A 20,858-nucleotide genomic window follows, 5' to 3' on the forward strand; every position below is an offset into this window, starting at 1 on the left:
CTGTAGCTTTAACCACTACCCCACACTCTTACTTTTATTACTATTTCAGCGTCCAGGGGGAGTTAATCCCCAAAAGTGCATCATCACTCCCCCAACCCATACCCAAACTCTTTTGATCGCTTTAACTTGTCTTTTTCTGTTCTTCTTCTTCTTCAATTTTTAGCTTCTTGAGATTCTCCTGGCATTGTTAAGGAAGGTGGCCCAGGTCACCATCGCCTCCCCCTAGAGCTCTCTATCCCGGTTCCATCCTGGAGGGTCTCTCCCAAGTTTGTCTCCTTACCTGGGGCTCCCGGGAGGTGCCGATGCCATGTAAGCCATGTAATAATGTCCATAGAGGACCGTGGAGACCGTTAAGAGAGCCACCAAACAAATGCAGATTCGTTTCCTCCTGGCCGTGCAGCAAACTCGGGTGCCCGGGGGGAGCATTGGGCGAGTCGGTGGGGGAGGGGGGGCTCCCGACTCTGATCAGTCCCAAGCCCGCCCGGAGGCTGCCGCCCCGCTCCTTCCCGGCTTCATCGCAAAACTTCTCCTCAGCTGCTCCGGGTCTCCTCGACTCGGGCTGACGACGCCTGATCCCGGCTGAACACAGTCAAAACCCCTCCCACCGGTGGCTGCTCTCTGCCCCTTTCTTCTCTTCCGCCCCCCTCCGGGCTCCCTCTGCAACTACCGCCCTCCCACTCCCGGAATGGTTCCACTTGGCCGGTTCAGACTTGCACAGCAGTCATGAAACTTTTTGTTCAGTAGTTAAAAATATGACTCCAGTAGCTTATTAGGCCCCTTAGCCTTTAAAAGAGGTCGCATGTGTGATGTTTTACAGTCGTTTCGTTAGGGAAGGGGTAAAACGCGGACCTGACGGACCTCGCGGATCTAAACCCGCACGTCCTTAAAAATCTCTGGTCCGTGCCGCTTGTGGTAAATCTCAGCCACACAACCCGACCCGGCCACAGCTAGGAACATCCTGGGGATTAGGGGGAAGCAGGGGGAAATGGGTAGGGCTCGGGCATGCCCAGTGGGGCCCGGGCACTGCACGTGCTCAGAGAAAAAAAATATATATATCTCTCTGAGCTATTGGAGAGCTTATCCGCAAATTGGGAGCTGTTGGGACAACACCCATATGTGGCTGACTATCCTGCTGTCCACGGAGAACCTACGTTACAGGTAAGTAACTACACTTTTTCTCCCATCGAGTTGCAGATTACCCCCCCCCCCCCCCCGGTACTTGAATGTGAAAGGGATCGCTTTGAATAGGAACCATCGTGAGCTAGCGCCATCCACTGGGGTCAGTCGGGCTTTGGGTTTTATGGACATCATTACCATGACAGCGGGCTTAATTAAATGTGAATAAAGAGAAAAGGGTCAAATTACTATTAGTGGAAGGTGATAATGATTTGGCAGGTCGGATGGGGGGGGGAATACAGTGCTACAAACTTCCGACCAATAGGTGCAGCGTTTCCCCCTCATTAGCATGTTTGGTGGAGTTGCTGTCTTCTTCAGGACCTGTTATGGCCTTAATTATGTGAACGTGACAGATATGGTCAGATTAGGTAAAAAATATCTACTCAGCCAAATTGAGGGGGGGGGAGGGGATTATTAACTAGATTTGCAGTGGGTATTTCAAGGCGTTATAAGAAAAGTAGTAATGCAATATTGGGAGGCGGAAAACACGTCATATTTGGCCAACTCTGAACCCATTACGCCGACATTTTAAGAACATAAGAACATAAGAATTTGCCTCCGCTGGGTCAGACCAGAGGTCCATCGCGCCCAGCAGTCCATGACCTGTCATGTTAATTTGATTTAGCCCTATAGCCTCTTGTTTTTATCTTTACTCTTTCCATACTCTTATCTACCCTTATCTGTATCCCTCAATCCCCCTATCCTTCATGAATCCATCCAATCCCTCTTTGAATCCCCGTAGCGTACTCTGCCCGACCACTTCCTCCGGGAGCGCGTTCCATGTGTCCACAACCCTCTGTGTGAAGAAGAACCTCCTTGCATTGGTTCTAAACTTGTCCCCTTCCAGTTTCTCCGAGTGCCCTCTTGTGCCTGTGGTTCCCCGTAGTTTGAAGAATCTATCCCTGTCTACCTTCTCCATGCCCCTCATGATCTTGAAAGTTTCAATCATGTCTCCCCTAAGCCTCCTCTTTTCCAGGGAGAAGAGTCCCAACTTGTCCAGCCTGTCAGCGTATGAACAGTCTTCCATGCCATTTATCATCTTCGTAGCTCTTCTCTGGACCCTCTCAAGTCCAAAATGTGCACTGACAACTGGGAGTATTGCAATTGCATCCAGACTCTGTTTCTTGAACATTAAAGCTGAACTGCTTTGTTTTCCACCTAGAGCATTTTTCGTTATTTGTGCTTGGTTTAAAGCGAGTTTATTTTTTATTTTATTTTTTTCTGAATATGTGAAGTTTCTTGTAAAAGTAGGCAATGACAGATAAAATGGTGAGTGCATTATTTTGAACTTAGTTTCAATGAGGTGTGTTTTATTCAGCTGTAAACGGGGCACGAGTTATTTACAGACGGAGCTTCCAAACTTATAGAGCTTCATTAATTCTGGACTCATAGACGACAATTAGAGGGGAAAGGGGTAAAACGCCGACCTCGCGGATCTAAACCCGTAAGGCCTTAAAAATCTGAGGTCCGTGTCCGTGGCGCTTGTAGTTTCTGTCGCTGACAGACCTTGATGAGATTTTAGCGCTGACGGATCCGTCTCAGCAAAGGGAGGGAAAAGTGTTAGGATCCGTCAGCGCTAAAATCTCTTCCAGATCTGTCAGCGACAGAAACTACAAGCGCCACGGACACAGACCGACACGGACCTGAGATTTTTAAGGCCGTACGGATTTAGATCCGTGAGGTCCGAGTTTCACCCCTTCCCGTTTCGTTTTCTCATCAGACGTTTGAACGTCGCCTAGGTCAATTAGGCCCATGGGTTAAATTTATTTATTTATTTAATTCACTCCTCTCCAGAGAGCTCAGAACGTGTTACAAGGTAACATACATAATAATTTAGACCAGGGGTCTCAAAGTCCTTCCTTGAGGGCCACAATCCAGTCGGGTTTTCAGGATTTCCCCAATGAATATGCATGAGATCTATGTGCATGCACTGCTTTCAATGCATATTCATTGGGGAAATCCTGAAAACCCGACTGGATTACAGCCCTCAAGGAGGGACTTTGAGATCCCTGATTTAGACAAAACGGGTCACAGCCACATTCATATGATACAATATCTCTAGGGGGGAAAACATCTACTCTACAGTCTGCAGAACCAGGTCAACCGGCCACCACCAAAGAAGCAGGACCAGGAACCGCGCCAATGAAGACCACCATGACACCAGTCACTGGGACAGGCGCCGCCGACAGCAGACCCCCTGAAGTGAAATCCAGTTTCCCTTCAATATGTCCGGCAACGCGGCTGCAGGAGCGCAAGTCCGCCGAGGAGAGGGGGGGAGGGAGGGCAGGCCACAGGAGATGCCTCTGACGCCGGCGTCGATCCACCGCTGGTGACCGCGTCGGGGCTGTGCTGCATCGCGCCGATGGCTTCCCCCTTCTGCTGCTGGTCAAGAGCCCGGACTGGGAAAGCTGTGTTGAACAAGCCGATAGAATAGCACTTAGGGCTCGTTTTGCTAAACCGCAGAAGAGCGTCTTACTGTGGGCCAGCGAGGTAAATGCTCCGATGCTCATTCAATTCCTTTGAGTGTCAGAGCATTTACCTCCCTGGCCCACAATACGAAGCTCTTCTGTGGTTTAGTAAAACCCAGGTTTAGTGCTGTACTAGTCGGTTCATAGACAACAGCGCGAAAGACAAAGGCGTGCCCAGACAATTGAGCGCAGCGCGGAGGTGCGTGCCGCTCAAAATTACTGTTTTTAGGGGCTCCGACGGGGGGTTTTGTTGGGGAACCCCCCACTTTACTTAATAGACATCGCGCCGGCATTATGGGGGGTTTGGGGGGTTGTAACCCTCCACATTTTACTGTAAACAGGGAAAAAGTGAAGTTTTCAGTAAAATGTGGGGGGTTACAACCCCCCACGCCCCCCACAACGCGGCGCGATGTCTATTAAGTAAAGTGGGGGGGTTTCCCCACACACACCCCCATCGGAGCCCTATAAACATTAATTTTGAGCGGCGCGCGCCTCCACGCTGCGCTCAATTGTCTGGGCGCGCCTTTGTCCCGGCGCGCTTTTGACCTGACACCGTACTAGTCAGTGCCGATTTTTTTCAAGGGGACCATCTAGAATGGGGCTCTAAGTGATTTCTTACCACCTACAAAATAGATTGTCAGCGCACACGCCCTAATTAATTTTTTTTTTTTTAGCTACTCGCTAATCGACGTTATCTCATGGCCATTCATACAAAATCAGCCGTTGTATTGCTGCAGAGAATGGGCTTGGCGTGCGGGATAAACTCGGACAAGGGCTCACGAAGGCCATTTTCTGCCGCAGCTTAGTAAAAGCATCGCCCGGTGATCCTTTTGAATTCTTGCACTTTCAGAAGCAGTTGGGGGTGGGGTACTGAAGAGGGAAGAGGCCTTTGGACAATCGTGTCACATAATGGCTTGTGGTAGGGAGGAGCAGTGGGTTGAGCAGAGATCGAGAGGAAGATTCTCAGCACTTACTGTGCCCTTAACAATGGTCGCTAAACCAGTTCCAGCTGGTTTAGCATGCATGTATTTTAGCAGCTGGTCCGCAAAGCGACTCACTGCAGTCTTTTCTGAGCTTTCTAGCAGTCTCCAACTCTGCCATGCAAATGTAGTATAACGAGGTCATTAATATTAAAATGGTAGTCAAATGGGCTCATCAATATTCAAAGGAGAACTCCGGGCGATTCTTTATCATCATCGTATGATTCCCCAAGCGCGGTGCCGGCTTTTGGTGACCAGAAATCACCGACTTCTCAGGCTTGTGTTTCTGGATATGGCTCCTGATAAAACTTGGCATTTAAAAATATTACAAGATTCACATAAATTATAGTAGTGTTGTTTTTTCTAGGGAGGGAATCAAAAGCATGCATAGATTGTGCTCTAATAAGGCATGCATAAGATATGTGTGCTTATGGCATTGCTTTCCGCAGCACATGCATAAGAACATAAGAATTGTCGCTGCTGGGTCAGACCAGTGGTCTATCGTGCCATGCAGTCCGCTCGCACAGTGGCCCTTGGTTCATAGACAATTGCGCGCAAGACAATCGCGCGCAGACAACCGAGCGCGAGACAAATGAGCGGAAGACAATTGAGCGTTAAGACAAGTGAGCACAAAGACAGCCGAGCATGAGACATTTGAGCGCAAGACAATTGAGCGCAACTTATTTTCCGAAATGTGCACGAGCGGGACAACTGAGCGCAAGACAACTCAGCGCAAGACAACTCAGCGCCAGCAACTGAGCGCAAGACAACTCAGTGCAAGACAACTCAGCGCCAGCAACTCAGCGCAAGACGGTGTCAGGTCAAAAGCGCGCCGCGACAAAGGCGCGCCCAGACAATTGAGCGCAGCGCGGAGGCGCGTGCCGCTCTAAATTACGGTTTTTAGGGGCTCCGACGGGGGGTTTTGTTGGGGAACCCCCCAGTTTACTTAATAGACATCGCGCCGCGTTGTGGGGGCGTGGGGGGGTTGTAACCCCCCACATTTTACTGAAAACTTCACTTTTTCCCTGTTTTTAGGGAAAAAGTTCAGTTTACAGTAAAATGTGGAGGGTTACAACCCCCCACACTCCCCATAACCCCAGCGCTATGTCTATTAAGTAAACTGGGGGGGGTTCCCCAACAAAACCCCCTGTCGGAGCCCCTAAAATTGTAATTTTGTGCGGTGCGCGCCTCTGCGCTGCGCTCAATTGTCTGGGCGCACCTTTGTCGCGGCGCGCTTTTGACCTGACACCACTTAATACATATCGCGGCGGCGTTGTGTGGTGTTTGGAGGGTTGTAAGTTCCCTCATTATATTGGAAACTTAACTGTTTCCCTGTTTTTTAGGGAAAAAGTGAAGTTTTCAGTAAAATGTGTGGAGTTACATTCCCCCAAACCCCCCACAATGCCCCCACAACGTGACATCATCTGTAAAAAGTAAAGTGGGGGGGTTTTCTCCCCCTCCACACCCCCGTCAGAGACCTTAAAAATGCATTATTAAAGCAATTGTTTATGAACCGACCTTAAAAATGCATTATTAATTTTGTTATTCAGGTGCCACTGCGCTGCGCTCAGTTGTTTGCGCGCGGCCTTTGTCCTGGCGTGGTCTTGACCTGACACTGTTAAAGCAGAGATGATAGGAATGGGAGAGGGACAAGGACAGCAACATAACTCATAGGGACAGGATGGTGAAATTTAGTTCCTGTGTCCCTGTGTCATTCTCATATTGGAAAAAGAGTTTAATAAATAAAAGTAATAGGGTGGCCAGGTTACCCAGTTCCAGGCTGCAGATTTTGGGATAGTTCTCAGTTTTTGACCCAGGTGTTTTTGTCCCGTTACCAGACACATTCATTGGGGACTGTGAGACCTGTAATAGTGGAAGGTAAATGGGCATAGTGGGTGTTTGCATTGGGGTCCTAATGAAATGCCCATCGTCTGATGCCTGCAGTGTCTATTCATCTGATCCATCTGTCAAATGCAAAGTTTCATTATTTCTGTTTGTCTTGCATGATATGTTTGTTGTATGAATTGTTAAAATTTTGTAAAGCTGAATTTGCTAAATAATCTTTACACGACAGAATATATGTTTAAAGTGTTTATGAAGATCATTATCTCGTTTTCTTTGTTTGTTTAAATCGTTATGTTCAAACTTACAAGTGTCTTCACGCTCTGTTGTCTTCAGGCCCAACAGATTTCAAAGATTAAAGACAAGTTTCACTGCACCCCCCCCCCCCCCCCCCCCCGAATAAAATACAAACAAAACTGTCCACAATTTGTTTGCAGCCCTCTAGTTATTGATTTTATGAAGTGTCTTAATATGTTAAAAGATAATAATAATAACCAATTTGTTAAATGGCAACCTTAGTCATTATAAGTCATTATAAGTTCATAATGTCATTGGAGTTTGTGAGTGTAAAATAAATTCTGGAATCAATAGTTGTATTATAATGTTTTTATTTCTGGGTAACTGTATTATTGAAGAAAGCATAATACAGTGAACATATAGAATGGATAACATAGGTCCCCCCAGGGCAAAGTTAAATGCAAAGTAAGTATTATTATTGAACACAAGTAAACATGATGTGAACAGCAAATAATAACATTGAATGATAAAGATCATTATAAGAAGTTTGAAATTGAAAAGACAATTACATGGTCTAAAAATAGGATGATGATGAGGGCGAAAGCATAAATTCACAGAAAGAGAAGTATTCTGTATGCTTGAGATTCAGTGTTTGAACTAGAGGAGGTAAAAGATTATATACATACATAAGTATAGTATATATACACATATAGAGTACTTTTCTGTCAATGAGAAAGTATTTTTCCTCATTAAGGGCAAGCACAGGAATATTGGAGAATTGAACATTAAAAGCAGTCGTAAATTGAAAAGACAATTATTGTTCCACATCCTCACTCTCATCTGAAGAAATAAATGCATGTTGTGTCAGAAGTATATGAAGACCTGTTAATGCTTAAAAAAATTCTTAGTCAACAGAGATATAATGACTGCAAGGGTAAGCACAGGAACATTGTTGAAATTGACAGGGAGTGGATGAAACTCTAGTGCAAAAGCCTAAATTCACAGAAAGGGAAGTTTCCTGTATGCTTTAGTTATAAAATAGTTAAGCCTTGAGCTTCAGTGTTTGAACTGGAGGATGAAAAAGGCTATGAACTTTAAAAGATCATATATAGAGATATATACATAAATCTAGTCCATATAGAGTACGTTTTGTTCAATGCTAAAGTATTGTTCCCCCATCAAGCACAGGAACATTTGAAAAATGGACAGAGTGTGGAGAAAACTGACTCGTTGGTTCTCATTCAGTCAGTGTGTGTGTGTCTGTGTGCAGTGTGAGCCACAATAGTGGTCGCTGAAACAGGGGTGGTTGGTGGTGAGGTACTTGGATTAACCGAGTACTTTGCAAAAATGTCATAGATTCACAGAGAAGAAGGCTTCCTATTATGGATTTTGTGTGCACAAGCACAAATTCTCCAAGCGTGAAGTACTCTGATTAACTGAGTACATGTCGCTCAATGATAAACTGCTATTCCCCATCAAGAGGAAAGTTAGAAATAGAGGTGAAATGGGCTGGGCCTGGGGGAAACTGGCGCACCTGTTCAATGCTAGTGCTTTGACACTGCACTCAGGAAGTACGTATTAAATACCATGCTATTACTTCAGGAGACCAGTGCCCCTGTTTTATTAATGGTAAGTAATTCTGGATTTAAAGCAAACTAAATGCGCATCTCCTTACAAGAGGCATACAGGGAGATGGGTGACTAAAATTATGCCAGGTGTACACCTTATACATCTATCACATTGTGTGTGCACGAAAGGAAAGATGTTAACATATCACCTCTAAAATGAGACTCTAGGCACCTAAATCACCACTTTTTGAAAGAAGAGTATTCCCATATAACATGCCCATAAACAGTAAGAAGTAATCCCACTGCTATACAGCACTTCTTTCAGAGTAACTTCACTATTATATTTAAGGTCCTCAGCGGGCCACCACACACTCAAATCATTTCATAGTGTGGGGCTTTATGCTCCCATTCGTCACTGGACCCTTAACTATGATTATAATTTATGTTGAAAAAAAAAAAAAAAAAAAGAAAAAGTTTTTTATTATTAATGCTAAAATTACTTAGCTTATGGTTTTGACGTTAGCCGGGAGGGTTCAGAAACATCAGCCACCAACATGTTTCGCCCGTGTGATTTTAGCATTAATAATAAAAAACTTTTTCAACATAAATTATAATCATAGTTAAGGGTCCAGTGACGAATGGGAGCATAAAGCCCCACACTATGAAATGATTTGAGTGTGTGGTGGCCCGCTGAGGACCTTAAATATAATAGTGAAGTTACTCTGAAAGAAGTGCTGTATAGCAGTGGGATTACTTCTTACTGTTTATGGGCATAACATATCACCTCTATGCATTTCATCTAATTTATACTTAAAGGATTAAGAATAAGTGTTCTACTCTATTAAGAACATCTCTAAACAAGATAAGCTGTCAATCTTGTAGCATTACAAATTCTACCTAATTGACACGGTGTCAGGTCAAAAGCGCGCCGGGACAAAGGCGCGCCCAGACAATTGAGCGCAGCGCGCACCGCCGCGCCGCTCTAAATTACTGTTTTTAGTGCTCCGACGGGGGGGGGGCGTGGGGGGGAACCCCCACTTTACTTATAGACATTGCGCCGCGTTGTGGGGGCATTGTGGGGGGTGTGGGGGGTTGTAACCCCCCACATTTTACTGAAAACTGAACTTTTTCCCTGTTTTTAGGGAAAAAGTTCAGTTTACAGTAAAATGTGGAGGGTTACAACCCCCCAAACCCCCCATAACGCCGGCGCGATGTCTATTAAGTAAACTGGGGGGGGTTCCCCCAACAAAACCCCCCGTCGGAGCCCCTAAAAACTGTAATTTAGAGCGGTGCGGCAGCGCGCGCTGCGCTCAATTGTCGGCACGCGCTTTTGTCTTTCGCGCCGTTGTCTATGAACCAGTTGACACAGCCATGTAAATTAACACTTATGTTCTACATCTCATGGTTTCAGAGACAGCACCTGACTGACATTCCTGCTTATGTACTTTCTAGGCCACCAAAAACAAGGGAGGAAATGTACAATTTCAAGTTTTTCACATTTTCCTTAACACTGGCTATCCCTGAAGCCGCTCCATCCAAGACACCATCTGACCTTGCCTACGTGAAGGAAAAAGCCTTTGAACACCACCCAGAACACCTTGAAAATGTCAAAATGAGTACAGTATGCTTCAGTGGGTTACCTTGCTCGGCATAAAAAAACCTTCAAGCTTGGCACATGTCAGAGTAGTGGATGCTAGGATAGGTAGGGGCCAGAGGAGGGCTTCAGGGAAACTCCTGGGGGAGAGATCCTGAGTGCAACAGTTTGCAGGCCTCTAGCTTTTGGGCCACCAAAAGGAGAGGGGGACATAGACATTTCAAAGTATCTCTTCTGTTCCTGCAGCATATGTGCTTGGGAAGACCGTATGGACATGTCAAAGCAAAGTTCAAATCACTGAGTGAACACAATTGTAGCATAGCAACAGGAAAACCTGAATTTCAACATCAAACTCTAAAGTTCCCGATTATGTGCTATACCACGGAGATATTGAAAGAGAGGTCTTTGTCCGTATGTTGGCAGCAGCGTTGTTAGTCTTTGCGTCACTCTCACATACGTGCTCTTACTGCTGGGTGGTGCGCGGTTACCAGCCTGGAATCGAGCAAGCAGCTGTTCTGTGTGATCTTGCTCACGCTGTATATGTTCAAGGAGTTTAAAGATGGTCGGATGGTGGCATGCAACAGAGGATTGAAATGCATGGTGCCAACCTTCAACTGAATTATTGGTCCGAGGCAGTCCATCTTCCACACGGGAGCGCATATTCCACAGAGGAATAGGAAACGGTGGGACACGTCTCCCATTATGCCGCATTCTACCGATGTAATTGTCTTCCCAATAGTCATACACCGGGGTCAGTTCATCTGGTCGACTCTCCTCCAAGGTCTCGAAACACTCAGCAACATCATCCACAGGAACAAAACTTAATGCTAACAGCATTTTGGTGAACAATCTTACTCTCTCCTCATCTCTATAGCTGGCGGTCAGTCCCTCATGTTGAATTCTACGCCACAATGATTGACCCAGATGGAACAGGCAGCCAGAAACTGTAGCATTGGGAAATACTGTGTGGGCAGCTTGCAGACTTTCTCAAAGTCCATCAAGATTGTCAATGGTGCCAACGTGTTTCTGGTTTCCAGCAGTTTCCTCAACACACATTCATAGTCCTCCTCCCTTTTACTGTTCAACAACACGTAGACCATGGGAAGTGCACGATTGTCTACAAATGCATGGATGGTAAAGACTTGGACAAACAAATGGGGGGCAACTTTGAATGTCCCATCCATGAACCAATGTCCATGTTGCTCCAACACCTCAAGATTAGATTCTGTTGTGAAAATGAAAATGCGTCTTTCATCATTTTCACCTGAATCCCACAACAGTAATTGTTCACCCCGTGTGCTTCTTTGTAGCGGCTCAGGAATTTGTATCTCTCTTATGCAACTGGGATTACCCATTGCTAGATGGCCTGCATTTCTCTTTCTATTAATTGTTCTCTGCATGGAGGTGTATGCAGGCAATAATGTAGCTGCTTCTAAACTTGTACCAGCTGTTGTGCCATGAATGATCTGTCGTGGCCTTTCAACCGTAGCCACAGCTCTTTCACGTATGTCTCCCATCATTCGATCAGCTTCAATTCTGGCATTGTTGGGTGCATGCACATGCGCCGTTATCTCGACAGAAGATCCATCGACGAGCCTCTTTCTTCTTCCCACACAGTCACGGCGCGCACACCTCCAGGATGTGGATCCGTCTGCCATCACTCGGTCACGACGATATCGAAAGCCCTCATGAACCCAGTGCTCTCTCCCACGCTGTGAAGTTATTACTTCCATGTCTATGTCAAATCACTCCTGAAACCATACAATTAATAACATTATCCTATTTTGACTTGCAATTGATATACAATTGCCTATATCATGAATGAACTACTCAAAAGAACATCATACCTATAAGACTGGAAGTATATCGATGAAACCCTCAGGAACTGTAGTCGACCTTCGACCCTGAACCAGTACCTGCAAGAGTTATAACATGCATGTAAACTTCATGTTCACCCCCCACCAACCTCCAGCACACAAAAAAACCTGCAAAGGTCAAATAGGTGAGGTTAGGCCATACATATGTAGAGTTCAGCACTATGGCACAACACCATATACCTGCAAGGGTGCGATCCCTGTCAGGAAAACACTGAAGAGGTCTGTCCTCTGTTGACTGTGGTCTCTTGATTGTAGTCTGTTGATTGTAGTCACCTTCAATAATAGATTATATGAGGTTATTACATACATATGACATACAAATCCCTATATGTAAAGTTCAGTGCTATGGCACACCACCATATACCTGCAAGGGTGCGATCCCTGTCAGGAAAACACTGAAGATGTCTGTCCTCTGTTGATCGTGGTCTCTTGATTGTCCTCTGTTGATTGTAGTCACCTTCAATAGTAGATTATATAAGGTTATTACATACATAGAAGATACAAATCCCTATACCTCTGTACTTACCTTGCCTCCAATATTGAACTTCTAGACAAGACTAGGGTTTCAGCAAATTCATATCCCTCAGCACATGACTGCAAGACTAAAATTTATAAGGTTAGCACATAGATATAACAAACAGGACCCACTATGTCTGTACTTACCTTTGCAATCATACCTCTAATAGTGGAAATATGGCTTGCCAACCATCATGGATTAAGAACGTCATTATACCTAAGCGCAGACAGAAGGAAGGCAGAGAGGCCCAAAACAAGGACCCACAACAATGGTATACAATCACCCTCACTACACACCCAAGGCTAAAAGTTTACACCAATAAGCCCTACCATCAGACTACTTATCCTATCCTATTGTTCCAATTTAGCAAAACCAAAAAATGAAGCTATGCATATACCTGTAAATGTGAATATCCTCTTATGTATGATACCTGCAAAAGAAAATGGTACCCAATGCCTTTATAAAACTATAAACTATGAGCACACTCTTATTTTTTATAAAATCTTTATTCATTTTCAATGACACATCATGTGTACAAGAATCAAAACATTAAAATGAAATACATCACATGTCAATCCGTCTATATTATCACATAATAGATATAAGTACCTCCCTTCCCTCCCCACTTCCCCACTCTTACTTTTCCCAATATGAATGATAATAGTATAATTTAGACACCCCTCCCAACAATAAGACGGTGTATCTTTAAATAGAAAATAGTGTGTATTCATTACAGTAAGATGTTAATGGCTCCCAAATTTTATTAAAATTATTACAACTTCCCTTTTTTATTGTTACTGTTCTTTCCATTTTGATAATGTGACATTATGAATTGCACCCAAAACTATATACTTGAGTCTTTCAAATTATTACTTATATGATGAATGGTGACTCCAGTGCTGATATTTTCCTTTTTTTTCTCATGGACTTACCCAATAATATTGTATCATTAGATAATGCAACACTCAAATTAAACATATTCAGATACTAGTGTTGCTGGCATAAGAGTTTTTACCTCATGCCAACATGTTTCTTTACATCTTTATTACTTTTCTATTCTATAACTCCATCCAATTATGCTTCCAATTAATATCAATCATCACATTATACATAATCTTAATATCATAACTCAACCTTCTCGCTCTTTTAACATGCGAGAAAACTAAGCGCAAGACGGGTGCAAAACCGCACCACTTTTCAGGTCCCTGTCACTTTTAGTCTCTGGCTCTGACAGAGCTGTATGAGAATTTAACTCTGACGGATCCTAGCATGGGGAGGGGAAAGCATTAGGATCCGTCAGAGTTAAATTCTCATACAGCTCTGTCAGAGCCAGAGACTAAAAGTGGCAGGGACCTGAAAAGTGGCGCAGAACGCGGATTTTTAAGGACCTGCGGGTTTAGATCCGGGAGGTCCGTAAGGTCCGTGAGGTCCGCGTTTTACGGTTACGGGACCAAATCACGCGAGACAACGGCGCGCCGACAACCGAGCACGGACAACTGAACGCAAGGTTGACGGCGCGCCAAAGAAAGCACTATTTTAAAGGGCTTCGATGGGGGTGGGGGGGACATCGCGCTGCCGTTGTGGGTGGTTTGGGGGGGTTGTAACCCCCCTCATTATTCTTACAACTTAACTTTTTCCCTAAAAAACAGGCAATAAGTTCGGTTTCAAGTATAATGAGGGGGGTTACAACCCCCCCCAAACCACCCACAACGGCAGCGCGATGTCCCCCCCACCCCCATCGGAGCCATTTAAAATAGTGCTTTTCTTCGGTGCGCCGTCAACCTTGCACTCAGTTGTCCGTGCTCGGTTGTCGGCGCGCCGTTGTCTCGCGCGATTTTGTCTACCCCTTCCCGTGCAAGAATGACTATTGATCTGAGCATGCGCAATGAGCATTCCATGATATATAAACATACCCACATAAAAATATAAACATACCCAATATAAACAATTCATAGTGAATTTGGCTGATTTTTAAACTTCTATCCTCGCTTTTGTTGCGATTGTGTAGCACGCATCTGGTATCGCTTGCAAAGGCAGCGACATTTACAAACACGGTCGGCGCGCGCATGAGAACCAGAAATGTAAATATCAACATACCCTATATAAACTTCATAATCAATTGCGCTGAGTTTTATGATCATACCCTCGCTTTTCTTGCGCGTGAACCAGAAATATAAATATCAACATACCCAATATAAACGGTTCCTAGTCAGTTCATAGACAATTGCGCGCAAGCAAGACACAACCCTGAGTTTTATAATCATACCCTCCCTTTTCTTGCGCGTGAAGCTGAAATATAAACATACCTGTAAATGAAGGAATGTGGACGTTCGCTCTCACCAGAGGCGAGAAAAATCCGCGCAAGACAAATATTCGTTATAGATCAAGTACTAGCAAAACCAGATCTTTACCTATAACGGACACGGTCAGGCAGCGAAAGGAAGGCGGGCTGTTCGGAGGACATATATAATGTGGAAATGTAACCATAGTAATGAAAATGCATTCACGTGACTTGTATTTAAATGATGTTCGGAGAATATATATCATGAGATAACATAACCATGGTAACGAAAATGCATTCACGTGACTTATGTTGAAAACGCAAAGAGTCAAGGGAATCATACTGAACACGCGTTGACGTGATGATGTGTTCACGTGCTGTACATGCGCGTGTCCTTCGATGGGCAAGCGGCCTCTAGTGGCGCGCTGAATTGTCATTGCGCTGAGTTATCTTGCGCTAAATTGTCTTGCGCTGAGTTGTCGCTGCGCTCAATTGTCTTGCGCTCAAATGTCTTACGCTGGATTGTCTTTGCGCTTACTTGTCTTGCGCTCAATTGTCTTTGCGCTGATTTGTCTGCGCAATTTTGTCCGCGCGCAATTGTCTTGCGCGCTTTTGACCTGTCACCGTGGCCCTTAGATCAAAAGACAGTGCCCTATTTGAGTCTAGCCTTACCTGTGTATGTTCTGTTCCAGTAGGAACTTATCCAACCTTTTCTTGAATCCCTGAAGGGTGCTTTCCCCTATAACAGTCTCCAGAAGAGCGTTCCAGATTTCTACCACTCTCTGGGTGAAGAAGAACTTCCTTACGTTGGTACGGAATCTATCCCCTTTTAACTTTAGAGAGTGCCCTCTCGTTCTCTCTACCTTGGAGAGGGTGAACAATCTCTCTTTCTCTACTAACTCAATTCCCTTCAATATCTTGAATGTTTAGATCAGTGGTTCCCAAACCTGTCCTGGGGGACCCCCCAGCCAGTCAGCTTTTCAAGATATGAGAGAGATTTGCATACCTGTCACTTCCATTATATGCAAATCTCTCTCATGCATATTCATTAGGGATATCTTGAAAACCTGACTGGTTGGGGGTCCCCCAGGACAGGTTTGGGAACCATTGGTTTAGATCATGTCCCCTCTCAGTCTCCTCTTTTCAAGGGAGAAGAGGCCCAGTTTCTCTAGCCTCTCATTGTACGGCAACTCCTCCAGTTCCTTAAGCCTCATATCATGGTGTATTTTGTTCATGTGCCGATCGCTCTCAGCAACGACTCATCACATTTAAATTTAGCAACCCTTCGCAGACCTGTGCGAACCTCATTTTCATGCATGATTTTTGGAGAATGACTCGGCTCTTTGAAATTGTTACAATAACGGCCATGACAGCGGCCTGCCAGATTTTACTGAGAATATTAGAGAATCTAGCCCTGAGAGGGGAGAAGTGGGCTAGTAGTAATTTGGAAAGGTAGAGCTGGGTAGTGATAAGCAAAGGGAGGCAGAATGGAAGTTGAAGGGTGACTGAATAGTAATTATCACTTTCTCATGTGATGTTTGTACGAGAGTGCTATGGTTAAATATGTATTAGGTGCTTTGGTTGAGATATTAATTCATGAAATATTTATGGAAATTTCAGAGTAAGTTATTCAGCCTTTAACAAACACAACCCATATAAACAGCCATAGATTTCCCTAGGGCAGGGGTAGGCAATTCTGGTCCTCGAGAGCCGGAGTCAGGTCAGGTTTTCAGGATATCCACAATAAATATGCATGAGATAGATTTGCATCTCAAGGAGGCAGTGCATGCAAATCCATCTCATACATATTCATTGTGGATATCCTGAAAACCTGGCCTGGCTCCGGCTCTTGAGGACCGGAATTGCCTGCCCCTGCTCTAGGGTATGTATCCCTGGTCTCCATCTGCTTAGAGCAGGGGTGTTTTCCGTGCGGTCGTACATTCTCCAATTCTGGCATGCAAACACCTCCTTGCTATTAAAATGAGGTTATTAATATTAAAACCAGCCATCTGATCGATGGCCTAACATTGCATGCCAGAAACAGATTGGTAATACTGACTCAAAAAAGAAACAAAAAACGACAGGTCTACTAGCACTAGCTGATTGATATTTGGCAAGTTAACCTCTCTGGGCCCAAAATTTAAAAGCTACACATGCACATCTGTGCCATTAAAAGAAAAAGCCCCAACAGCTGAGTGGCAGAAGGTTTCTCTGGGGCTTCCCCTGCCGATCAGCTGTTCTTCCTTCCCCAAACCGGCTCTGTGCATGTGTCAAAGTCGCTCTCACAGCGATCGACCGGATGGGATTACAGCGAACCTCCGTAAAAATCATTTGCATGCAAACTTGTTGGAACATTGGACTGTTTCAGAATCGGCCCAAAAAATCGGCCCATAGTGACTGTGTTTTGTGCATCTAGCCCTAAATCCTGTCTGCATATCCTTTCGCTCCCCTCCTCCACCCCAGCTACATTTTGGATATTTAGGGATAAAGGTTTAGCTCCTACTCAGATACAAGTACCATTCACTGGGACCAACCACAGATTTTCTGTGGCTTTATCCAGATACTTCACCTATATCTTACCAGCTTTTATATGTACAGCGGAGACAGAGGCCTTAAAAATGCTGAAGAAGTCTGTGTGCAAGTGTGTGTATCTCTCATATACTACATTACATTAGTGATTTCTATTCCGCTTGTGCCTTGCGGTTCTAAGCGGATTACAAATTAGAAGACTGGACATTTCCAGTAGCATTGCAGTACATAGAATCAAGAATGTGTCAAGTTACAATTGTTAGTCTGGACATTTCCAGGAGAAATTGAAAGCAAATAGTAGATAGTGATAGGTTGTTTTGATGAATAGAAATAATACAGTCAGGATTCAGAAGTGTTGCTATGGTGGTGGTGGTGGTGGTGGTCATGAGAGTATTTTCTAATACTATTGTGAGGTTATGATGATGGGAAGTGTTTTTTGAAGAGACAAGTTTTGATTTCTTTTCGGAATACTTTAATGTCTATTGATTTGATCAGTAGATTGGAGATGGTAGTATCGATCTTTGCTGCCTGTGTCGCTAAAAGGCTGTCGTATAGTTTCTTTCGTCGTGTTCCATTGAGAGGGGGGTAAATGAATAGGCTCTGAGTTCTCCTTAATCTGTGTGAGAGGTTACGGTGTAGTCTGTTGTTTAGGTAGCTGGGTGCTGTTCCGTGTATTACTTTGTATAGTAGACAGTAGAATTTGAACTGGGATCTTGCTTTTATTGGTAGCCAGTGTGAGTCTAGGTATGCATTGGTGATGTGGTCATATTAGCCAAGGGAGTAGATGAGTCTGAGGGCCGTGTTCTGAACAGTCTGTAATTGCTTTATCATGTAGTTTGGCCATGATAGGTAGAGGCTGTTGCAGTAATCTACAATACTTAGTACTAGGGATTGTACTAATATCTTGTATTGATCTTTGTTGAAGAATTTTCTTATTTTTCTTAGGTTGTGCATTGTGAAGAAAGCTCTTTGGATGATTTTGTGGATTTGAGACTGCATTGTGCAGTTTCTGTCTAGTTGTATTCCCAGGATCTTGAGTGGGCTTTGCATTGGGTACTTGATTGTATTTAATTCTAGTTCTGTGAGAGATGGTTTTATTTCCTTCTCTAGTAGTAGGAATTTAGTGTGTGTATCTCTCATATATCAAAGGTGGGCAATATTGTTCCTTGAGGGCTGCAACCCATTCAGGTTTTCAGGATTTCCTCAATGAATATGAATGAGTTCTACCTGTATACAATCGAGGCAGAGCAAGTAAATAGATCTGTTTCAAGTTTATTAGAAATTTGATGAATCGCTTATACATAAATTACTAAGCGAATTACATTAAAATCCAAAATATGCATACAACATATAAATTTTAAAAAATAACTACTCAGAAAAGGGGTTAGACCAACAGACCAACAGACAAAACTGGATGTGAGAGGAATGAAGGGATAAAGTTACAATATTAATAATTTTGAAAAGAGGGAAACAATAAAGGGAAAAAAACATTAGGAGGGCTATCTTTTTTATTTTTTATTTTTGATAGAGACTATTGCACGGTAACTATTCCAATCAGAGGGTAAAAGCATCTTTAAACAAGAAGGTTTTTAGATTATTTTTAAAACGGCTAATGTCTTTTTCGTCTCTTATATATTGGGGTAGAGAATTCCAGACTTGGGGGGGCTACTATTGAAAATATATCATGTCGTCTAGTGCCGATCACTTTTAAAGAAGGGACTACCAGGAGACCTTGGGTCGAAGAACGAAGGGGGCGAGAAGAGTTATACGGAATAAGTATCCTGTTTATAAATTGCGGCTCGTTTGTGGATAAAGTTTTAAATACTAAAAGTAGAATTTTAAAGGTAATGCGATGGTTTATGGGAAGCCAGGGTGAGGCAACTAGGAAAGGGGTTACATGGTCATATTTTTTACCATTGTGAATAAGTTTAACGGCAAGATTTTGAATTATCTGTAAACGTTTCTTTTCTTTCACTGGGGAAATCCTGAAAAGGATGCAGCCCTCGAGCACCAAAGTTGCCCACCCATGTTATATGAAAATAAAATAAATATCTTGTATATTTTTTTCTGCAGTTCAGCTAATTACGAGTGAAAACCCATTAAACAATCAAACACAAGAGTCTAATGTACCATTCTATGGACATTTCAAAAATCTATGGCAATTCAATGGTAGGGTCGCAATGGCTATATGTCTGTGTCTAATTTTTAAAGCAGGTGCTATTTGAAGTTCCAGAATATCTCACAAAAGATACAGCAGAATTAGAAAAGGTTCAAAGAAGAGCAACCAAGATGATAAAGAAGATGGAACTCCTCAAGTACGAGGAAAGTCTAAAGAGGTTAGGGTTCTTCAGCTTGGAAAAGAGTGGGCCAAAGGGAGATATGATTGACATCTACAAAATCCTGAGTGCAGTAGAATGGGTTCAAGTAGATCGATTTTTCACTCCGTCAAAAAATGACAAAGACTAAGGGACGCTCAATGAAATACTTTTAAAACCAATAGAAGGAAATATTTTTCTACTCTGGAACCCATTGCCAGAGTATGTGGTAAGAGAAGTTAACATAACTGGTTTTAAAAAGGGATTTGGACAAGTTCCTGGAGGAAAAGTCCATAGTCTGCTATTGAGACAAACATGAGGGAAGCCACTGCTTGCACTGGGATCAATAGAATGGAATCTTGCTACTATTTGGGTTCTTTTGCCAGGTACTTGTGACCTGGATTGGCCACTACGAAAACAGGATACTGGGCTACATAGACTATTGGTTTGACCCAATATGGCTATTCTTATGTTCTTATATTCTTATCCACTTTGCTAGCTTCTCTTTTTCAATTTATGCTGCACGGAAGATATTGTCTGTGATCAGTTGCTAGATGGTCTTAACTCTTCCTCACTTTGGAATGTGTAGGCAGATCAGGGCCGCCGGCTGGTATTTTTCATCCCGCAGAAGGTAAGGTTACAGGATGGTTATTAGCATAGCGTTGCTCTGACAACATAATGCTCTGTTGGCAATCTGTATTTCAGTATGCCTAGCTAATGTAAAGAGACCAAAGCTGAGCACTGATCTGGTAGCAGGTAGGGGAATCCTGCCACTGGCTCATTGTGGAAAATTTGGAAGCTCTGGCATGAGGAAGGGTATCAAAGTGGGAAAGAAGATGCTGGCTGCAGAGCTGGAATTACATTATTTTTACCCAGATCTTGTGAAGGAGCCCCCCCACCCCAATTCTGATAGGGGTTTTTGATTGGAGTAGCAGCTCGGAGGAAGAGAATGATGCACTCGCCAGGAAACAAAGCATCAGAACAATGGCAAGAAAAGAGGAATAGGAAATCCACTGACTAAATACACAAAATGAAAAATGTTTATCTATGCCAGGGGTCTCAAAGTCCCTCCTTGAGGGCCACAATCCAGTCAGGTGTTTAGGATTTCCCCAATGAATATGCATGAGATCTATGTGCATGCACTGCTTTCAATGCATATTCATTGGGGAAATCCTGAAAACCCGACTGGATTGCGGCCCTCAAGGAGGGACTTTGAGATCCCTGATCTACGCGTTCCTACCAAGGACCTGAAGAGTTTCAATTCTAAGCATTGCTCTAATGACAAGCAATAGTTCTGCAAGAATGAAGTGGGTAAAGGGCTACAGTATAGAACGTTGGAGAATAGATGGAAAAATGAATCCAGTGGAACTCTGAGAGATGAGCCCAGACTAACAGTATAAACTCAAACTTTGGAGGCAATAAAACTGGTTGCCAAAGCTAGACACCAAAATGTACTCAGTGCACTCAGGGTAGG

At 43.7% G+C, this 20,858-nt stretch overlaps 1 protein-coding gene and 1 long non-coding RNA gene across 2 annotated transcripts in view; one reads left to right on the forward strand and one right to left on the reverse strand.

The window, feature by feature from the left end:
* The window catches only part of LOC117368480 (alpha-N-acetylgalactosaminide alpha-2,6-sialyltransferase 2-like), a 61,270-nt gene extending 60,864 nt beyond the window's left edge, over window positions 1–406 (reverse strand). Inside the window, exon 1 of the mRNA XM_033962180.1 lies at window positions 281–406. Within this exon, the coding sequence (XP_033818071.1) occupies window positions 281–318 (38 nt within the window). The 5' untranslated portion in view covers window positions 319–406. The remainder of the gene's footprint in view (window positions 1–280) is intronic.
* Window positions 407–1,093: 687 nt separating this feature from the next.
* LOC117367736 lies at window positions 1,094–2,464 on the forward strand. The gene is made up of 2 exons (XR_004540834.1): window positions 1,094–1,158; window positions 2,153–2,464. It is a non-coding gene; the product is annotated as an uncharacterized LOC117367736 (long non-coding RNA).
* The last annotated feature ends 18,394 nt before the right edge of the window (window positions 2,465–20,858 follow it).

This window comes from Geotrypetes seraphini, chromosome 10, assembly GCF_902459505.1.
Source record: "Geotrypetes seraphini chromosome 10, aGeoSer1.1, whole genome shotgun sequence".
Lineage (NCBI taxonomy): Eukaryota > Metazoa > Chordata > Amphibia > Gymnophiona > Dermophiidae > Geotrypetes > Geotrypetes seraphini.